Source organism: Muntiacus reevesi, chromosome 14 (genome assembly GCF_963930625.1).
Source record: "Muntiacus reevesi chromosome 14, mMunRee1.1, whole genome shotgun sequence".
NCBI lineage: Eukaryota > Metazoa > Chordata > Mammalia > Artiodactyla > Cervidae > Muntiacus > Muntiacus reevesi.
In genome coordinates, this window is record NC_089262.1 from 1050986 (window position 1) to 1057622 (window position 6637).

At 66.7% G+C, this 6637-nt stretch overlaps 1 protein-coding gene across 1 annotated transcript; it reads right to left on the reverse strand.

Annotated features, from left to right (window-relative positions):
- Nucleotides 1–1742: 1742 nt before the first annotated feature.
- IRX4 (iroquois homeobox 4) lies at nucleotides 1743–5766 on the reverse strand. Its single transcript, XM_065905727.1, has 5 exons — nucleotides 5722–5766; nucleotides 5008–5259; nucleotides 4110–4219; nucleotides 2984–3312; nucleotides 1743–2569 (listed from the first exon to the last, which is right to left on the reverse strand). The coding sequence occupies exons 1-5, from the start codon at nucleotides 5764–5766 to the stop codon at nucleotides 1743–1745; spliced, it is 1563 nt and encodes a 520-aa protein (XP_065761799.1).
- Between the last annotated feature and the right edge of the window lie 871 nt (nucleotides 5767–6637).

Below are 6637 nucleotides of genomic sequence, written 5' to 3' on the forward strand. Positions count from 1 at the left end.
CACCCCATCGGGCCCGCTTTCCAGCGCCTCGACCGCCCCGACGTTTCCCAGGTGGCCGGGACCCGCGGGGCCCTAGTCCACTAGCACCCAGGCCCTCGCAAAAGAAGGGCCGGGCCTCCCGTGTCTCTGCAAGGCTGCCCGCCGGTCGGCGGGGCGACTCTCGTCTTCAGCTGGCGTCTCTGCGGCTGTCAGTCTGTCCGCCCACGGACCAAGGGCCACCATCTCTTTACCGAAGCACGATCGGGCCGCTGCCCCCTCGCAGGCTCCTGTCTGGCGGTCCGTCCTTCCTCTGGGCACCTGGGACAGCTGTGAGGGCCGGGGGAGCCTTAGACAGAGAGCTGGCAGGCGAGGGCCAGCGCAGAATCCACTGCGAGCTCCTCTGGTGTCTTCGAGGGCCGCTTGCGCGACGTGGGGGGAGGAGCTGGGTGGGGTGATGGGGGGGCAGAAGCCTGTGGGGGGCAGGGAACTCCGGAGAGTCCACCTCGGGGAGGAAGCCAGCGATTTTCCTCCAGATCCGAGCTGCAAGACCGCTGGCGAACCGGGGTCCGCCGGGTGGGGTGGGGCAAACGAGTTTCTGAGCGAAGCCGGGGGTCTGCAAGGACCTAGATGAGGCGGGGGAGGCCCACGCCCCCCCACCCCGGGGCCTTCCTTCGAGTCCTGCCCGGGGTCTTCTGCCTCATCCCTCTCTCGCACCCGGCGCTGCAGGCTTTGCTGATGGCAGGAGGCTGAGAGCATAGGGGCGGGGGGCGGGGGGCGGGTCCCCCATCCCCGCCTCATGACGTCCCGCCTCGCTCCCCCCGACCCCCTCCCCGGCGGAGTTCGGAGGCCCCAAGGCCGCGGGAGGCAGCTCATTCCGCTCTGGAGGGGCTGAGGGCTTTGGCGGCCGCACACCCCTCCCCCATCAGGGCACAGTCCCAGGGAATTTGGAAGTTTGTTTTTCTAATCTAGCCAAAAAATACTTTTACTTCCTCAAAATTCTGGGGTCTGGCACTGGAAGAGAGTTGAAAAGTTTGGGGTCTCTCATCACCACCTAATCGGAAACACTGCAGAATCCAGAGTTAAGTGTGACTTTTTTTTATAACAATGGCTTCACTTTTGGTCTTGGGCTCTGTAAGCCTCCCGCTGCTGCCCTCGGGGATGGGGTGATGGGCAGCTTCTCTCTCAAATCGCTGGGTTTCACACGTGCTCCTTTTGCAATGCAAACACCATCACTCGGTTTTATTGGTTTTGTTATATCAGCCTCTGAAGCAGGCAATTATTGGTGTGAACATACATTAAAAAAACATAATTTTATCGGGTTAAGAGTGTGCAACAGTGTAAACTCGGTGAAGGGCTGTTGGTGAGAAGTATGTGCTGAGGATGAAACCGGAAGGTCAGCAGGCTGAGGAGTCTTCACGAGCAACAGCGGCAGGCCTCAAACCCAGAGGGGACAGCAACACAAACAGGCCTCGAACGACGCGTCTTCGCATGTAAACTTTTGGACGTAAACTTTATGCTTCAGGGTGTCTCCCTGCTGCTCTGAGAGCAGCCCTGTCCGGCCGGGCCCCTCGGTTGGGGAGGGCCCGGCCGACTCCTGTCCGTGGCCCGGGAGCCCCAGTTCAGAAGCTCCCTCCGGGGAGGGCTGGCGGCCTGAGCTGCGCCGCACTCTCGCCTCGCTTTGGACACTCGGTAAAAGCAGGGTAGGCCACGTTCGCGCCTGCGGCCTGAGCGCCGGCTCTCTCCTCGCCCCAGCGCCCTGCCCTTTAGGCGCAGAAGGGCTTGCCGCCGGCTTTGGGGGCGGCCAGCAGGTCCTTGGCGGCGCCGGCGGCAGGGGCGTCGGGAGGCGCGGCGGGCGGGAAGGGGCGTGCCAGGGGCGTGGTCAGCACGTTGGCGCCCGCCCCCAGCGAGCGGCCCAGCGGCCCCCGGTCCAGGAGCGCGCTCTTGGCTGTGGCCCAGGCCTGGTTCAAAGTGCTGTGCCTGAGGATGGGGTCGTGGAAGACCCCGTCTACCCAGTTTCTGAGACTGGTTACCGGGGAGTCCTGGTGCCTATCCAGGGCCCCGGCGGGGGCCGCGGGCGAGGAGGAGGCGGGTGCCGAGGAGGGGGCGGCCGGGCCCGCGGGGGGGCCTTGGCGCTTGAGCATGCACGAGGGAAACTCAGTCTGGCTGAAGGCGGTGGCGGCGGCCGCGGTGGCCGTGTGTGCCAGGGACCAGATGCGCGGCTTGGCCTCGAGGCCGCCCGACGCCCCAGCGGGAGCGAAGCCCAGCTTGGACTCGCAGGCTTGCGGGCCGCCCCCCGTGCCCGCGCCCGCCGGCTGCTCTGGCCCGGTCGCCGCGCTCCGGAGGCAGCTCCGGGCCCTCTCCAGGTCTTGGTCCAGAGTGGCCCCGCCCCCGGCGGCCAGGGGCATCCGGAGGGCGCCTGGAGCCTCCTTCCCCGGGGCGCTGGTCCCTTCTGGCCCGGTGGGGACGCGATCCAGGCCACCGTCCAGGGGCTGGAAGGGAGGCTTCAGCTCGCACTCTGGGGGTTCTCCCTCCAGGGGGTCAAAGTCCTCCAAGTCGCTGAGCTCCAGGTCCTTGCCTTTGCCGATGGGCTCTGCCAGGAGAGAAAGTGACCAGTGAAGGGAGAGGGGGTGGCGGTTAGCCGAACCCGGTACCTTCCTTCCCGGTTCTGAGCAAACGGTTAGGGGCCACTTTGGAGCAAGGAAAAGCGTGTGCGCATTTCCTCTAGCTCCCATCTCCTCCAGGCTCCTGGTCCCCGGAACAGGGACCAATCTGATTCCGGCCTCCTACCAAACAGGGTGATTTTGGATCTCTACGGGTGCTCCCAGCTCACCGCTCAGGTCCCCTGGCTCACACGGCCTCCCTTCCTCGGGGCCAGGGCACTCATTCGCAGCTTAGGCCCAAGAGCTTGCCTTATCCCACGCCTTTAGAAGTCCAAGAACCCGCGAGAAAGCGCAGGGAGGCCCCGCCCGGAGACCAGGCCCCACACCGCCAGCTTCCCAGGTACCTTCAGCCTTGGTGCTCTTGAGGGGCTGACCCCGGCCTTCCTCCTCGCCCCCTTCTTCCTCCTCGCCCTCGGCGTAGGGCCGCTTCTCATCTGCGCACTTGTTCCTCGGAGGCCACGTCATCTTGTTCTCCTTCTTGAGGCGCCGGCGCGCGTTGGCGAACCAGGTGGAGACCTGCGTGAGGGTCATCTTGGTGATGATGGCCAGCATGATCTTCTCGCCCTTGGTGGGGTAGGGGTTCTTGCGGTGCTCCTGCAGCCAGGCCTTGAGCGTGCTGGTGGTCTCGCGCGTGGCGTTCTTCCGCCGCGTGCCGCTGTCCACGGTCCCGTACCTGGGGATAGGCTGGGCAATGGGGCGCGGGCAGCGGCCCCCGCACCACGGGCGGGCGACCAGGGCCAAGGCCAAGTGGCTTTCAGTCCCGGTCGTGGGGGGGGGGGGGGGTTGTGTGTTTATGGTGGTATGGGTTTTACCCAGGTGCGCCCTGCCTTTTAATGTTTACATTTGATTAAATTTATATGAAGTCAGAGAGGTCCCAGTGGGTGGGGGAGAAGCAGGGCGCAAGGCCGGCCAGGTCTCTGTCACCCTACAGACACCCATGTCTCTGCGAGGTCCTTTATTGGGGCCCTTTGATCCTGAAACCAGGAAAGCACATCGCAGGGACTCGAAAAACCCAATGGCGCACCACCCGTGGGCAGAAATGGGCCCGAGCGCCTGTGGCGACATAGTGGCCTCAGGGTCTACGTGCGAGGTCTGCAGTTACAGGTGTCTGTCGCTGCACGGAGGCCTGCCGTCTGCTGGTGCGCAGGGGCACCTCTGTGGGGGCGGGGCTGGGCTGGGACACACCGCACAGGCCGAGTCTCTCCGGGAGGGGGAGGCAGCCGAGGTTTGGGCTTTGAGAGTCGGAAAGATGGCGTGGGTGCCGCGGGGAGCCGGCGGTGCGGGCTGCTAGGAGGCGGGTGCGCCCAAGCCCGGGTCAGCTGGAGCTTGACCCTGGGAAGGCCGCTCGCTCAGTCGCCCGAACTTTCAGAAGGGGCGTGGCGCGGGGTCGGGGGTCGCGGCGCGGGGTCGGGGGTCGCGGCGCGGGGTCGCGGCGCGGGGTCGGAGGTCGCGGCGCGGGGGCGGCCTCACCTGTCATACGGGTACTGGCCCAGCGCCGGCTCGTACGGGTAGTAGGCGGCTGCAGCGGGGGCGAGGCCCGCATGCGCAGATCCCGGCGCGTCCTTGGCGTCGAAGCTGTTCTGTAGGAGCCGGTGAGCCTGGGGTCGGAGCAGCTTCCGGGATGCGACCCAGCTCGACCCCTCCCCTAGGAACGCTGGCTCTGGCGGGCTTCCCGCAGACCCCCGGGCAGCCGCCATCCCGCCCCCACCCCCAGCCGCCTGGCCCAGTCCCAGGCTGCCCTTGAGGGCCCAGGCAGCGCGAAGGAGCCCCAAGATGTGGAGTGAGGAGGAGCAGAGTCGGGGTATCAGGGAATGAGAGCGGGAAAGGAGGACGGAGAGGGGGAGAGAGAGAGGGGGGAGGGGGGAGAGGGGGAGAGGGGAGATGGAGAGAGGGGGGATGGAGGGGGGGATGGAGAGAGGGGAAGAGGCTGGGGGCGAGAACGACTGGGCGTTGGGAGAAGGGGGCTGGGCGGGGGCGCAGGGCGAAGAGAGGGTGTAAGTGGGGAGGAGCCCAGCGCGGAGAAGAAGGGGGGTTAGGGGCCGGGTGGGGGACAGGCCCGAGCGAGCTGCGACAGAACCACATATCTGATCCCAACTCAATCGCGAGCAGACAGAAAACAATACGCACATTCAATGCGAGGCCCTACCCGCCAGAATCCCCCAACCGTGGGGCTGCTGCGCCCTGAAGGACCAGGCCTGAAGGCTAGGGTTAGGGTAGGGTGGGGCGTGCCCCTCCCACCTCCCAAAGCCCTGGCTCCATGGGACTCGCCCCTTGCCTCCAGAGTTTGGGGAAAGTGAGTTTGGCAAATCGGGCGGTAGGGGCCAACTTGGCAGGAAGAAGGATTGCGAGGCACCCCCACTCCCCTTACCAGCGAGTAGAAGGCGGACGCTTCGGAACCGTAGGTCACGTAGTTGCCGTAGCCCTGCGAGCCGCCGTAGGGGCCCCCGTAGACGCCCAGAGCCGCGGCTGAGTTGAGCTCGTGGCGCGCGGTAGCCAGCAGCCGGCTCTCGTAGACCGGGCAGTAGACGGGCGCTTGGGCCGAGGCGGCTGGCCCGGAGTCGGCCAGCGTGCGGCCGCTGGACTCGCAGCACGTGCTCAGGGAGTTGGTGGTCATCAGGAACTGGGGGGAGAGCGGCGAGGAAGGTGGGGGGCGGACTCGAGGCTGAGCCCCTGGGCCTGCGTCCGCCCCACGCACAGCCGCGGGGGCGCGCACTCCGTGTCCTTGGCGGCACTGCCACCGTCGACACGGGTCCGCGCGTCCCTTTCGAGGATGCAAGGGTGTCCTGTTTCCTCCTCCAGCCACGTGGGGCCCAGCGCCTCCCGGCCGGAATGTTCACACCCCCCCTCCCCCCGGAGCTTCCAAGGCCTCAGCGCGCACGCCCTCGGGTGCCACCTCTCCTGGGTCCCCAGGCTCCCCAGGGCACAGCCGCAGAGCCCGGGAAGGGGTGGGGGACAAACAAAAGCGGGAAATGGGGGCCCTGCCCATCGGGGTCCCTCCGGCCTCTGCCCGCCCCAGGGTGGGTCGCGAGGGGTGCGCGGCACAGGCCCCGCTCGCTGGGAGGTGACAGCGGGGCCCCCTTACCTGGGGTGCCGAGGAGTAGGGGTACCCAAACTGCGGGTAGGACATGGCGGGCCCGGGGCCGGCGGGCGGGGCCGGCAGGGTCCTGAGCGAGGGGGCCGGCGCGGCGCGGCCACTGCTCGGGGGCCGCGGGCTTCTAGGCACTGGGAGGGCGAAGCAGAAGAGCTGGTTAATTCAGCCACAAGCTCGGTAAACTTTTCTAAGTGGAGAGGAAAGTGAGCCGCGGCGATCCTCTCAGCTTCACAGTCCGGAGCCTGGAGGGGACACTGGGACCGGCCGGCCTCGCAGCGGCGACACAAATACATATTTTACAAAAAAGGAAAAAAAAAAATGAGGCGTGCGAATCCGTCAAGTCAGCGGTGCGCGGCTTTAAGCGGCGGAGGCTCTGACGTCAGCCCCACGCCGCGCAGCCCGGCCCGGCCACAGACGCGGGGGTCACTCGGCCCCGGCCCGGCCGGGCGGGGCGGAGACACGCGGCCACGCCGCCCGGGGCGGAGGGCGAACGGCCGGAACAAATGAATTTCCTCCGAGGAGCAGTCAACATCGCCCCGACGCACGGACTTTCTCCTTAGTCACCGAGGACGGGAGGACTTTTAATTAGAAATTAATTAATGAGCAGCTGCTCCTTCCCGCCCCACTGTAATCATTAGTCTCAATTACAAATGAGACGGACGAGGGGTGTGCGAGTGAGGCTTCGCGGGAGACGCAATCAACAGTTAAAATTAGCCCGGCGCTGGCGCAGCCGGCCGGCCTGGGCCCCGCGCGCCCCTCCGGGTGGAAGGCAGGCAGGCAGCTCCGCGGGCCGTCGCGCCGCGACTATTGATTAACAGGGCCTGGGCGAAGCCTCCCAGCAGTTCGAACCCCAGAGCGGGCCGCAGTTCCAGCACCCGCGCGGCCACAGCGCACCGTCCGCAGCTGG

Coding starts and splice junctions, on each gene's coding strand:
- IRX4 (XM_065905727.1), bottom strand. CDS start 5,766: ATGTCCTACCCGCAGTTTGGGTACCCCTACTCCTCGGCACCCCAG. Junction 3,313..4,109: donor GGCCAGTACCCGTATGACAG/GTGAGGCCGCCC, acceptor GCCTATCCCCAG/GTACGGGACCGTGGACAGCG. Junction 2,570..2,983: donor CAAGAGCACCAAGGCTGAAG/GTACCTGGGAAG, acceptor CTCTCCTGGCAG/AGCCCATCGGCAAAGGCAAG.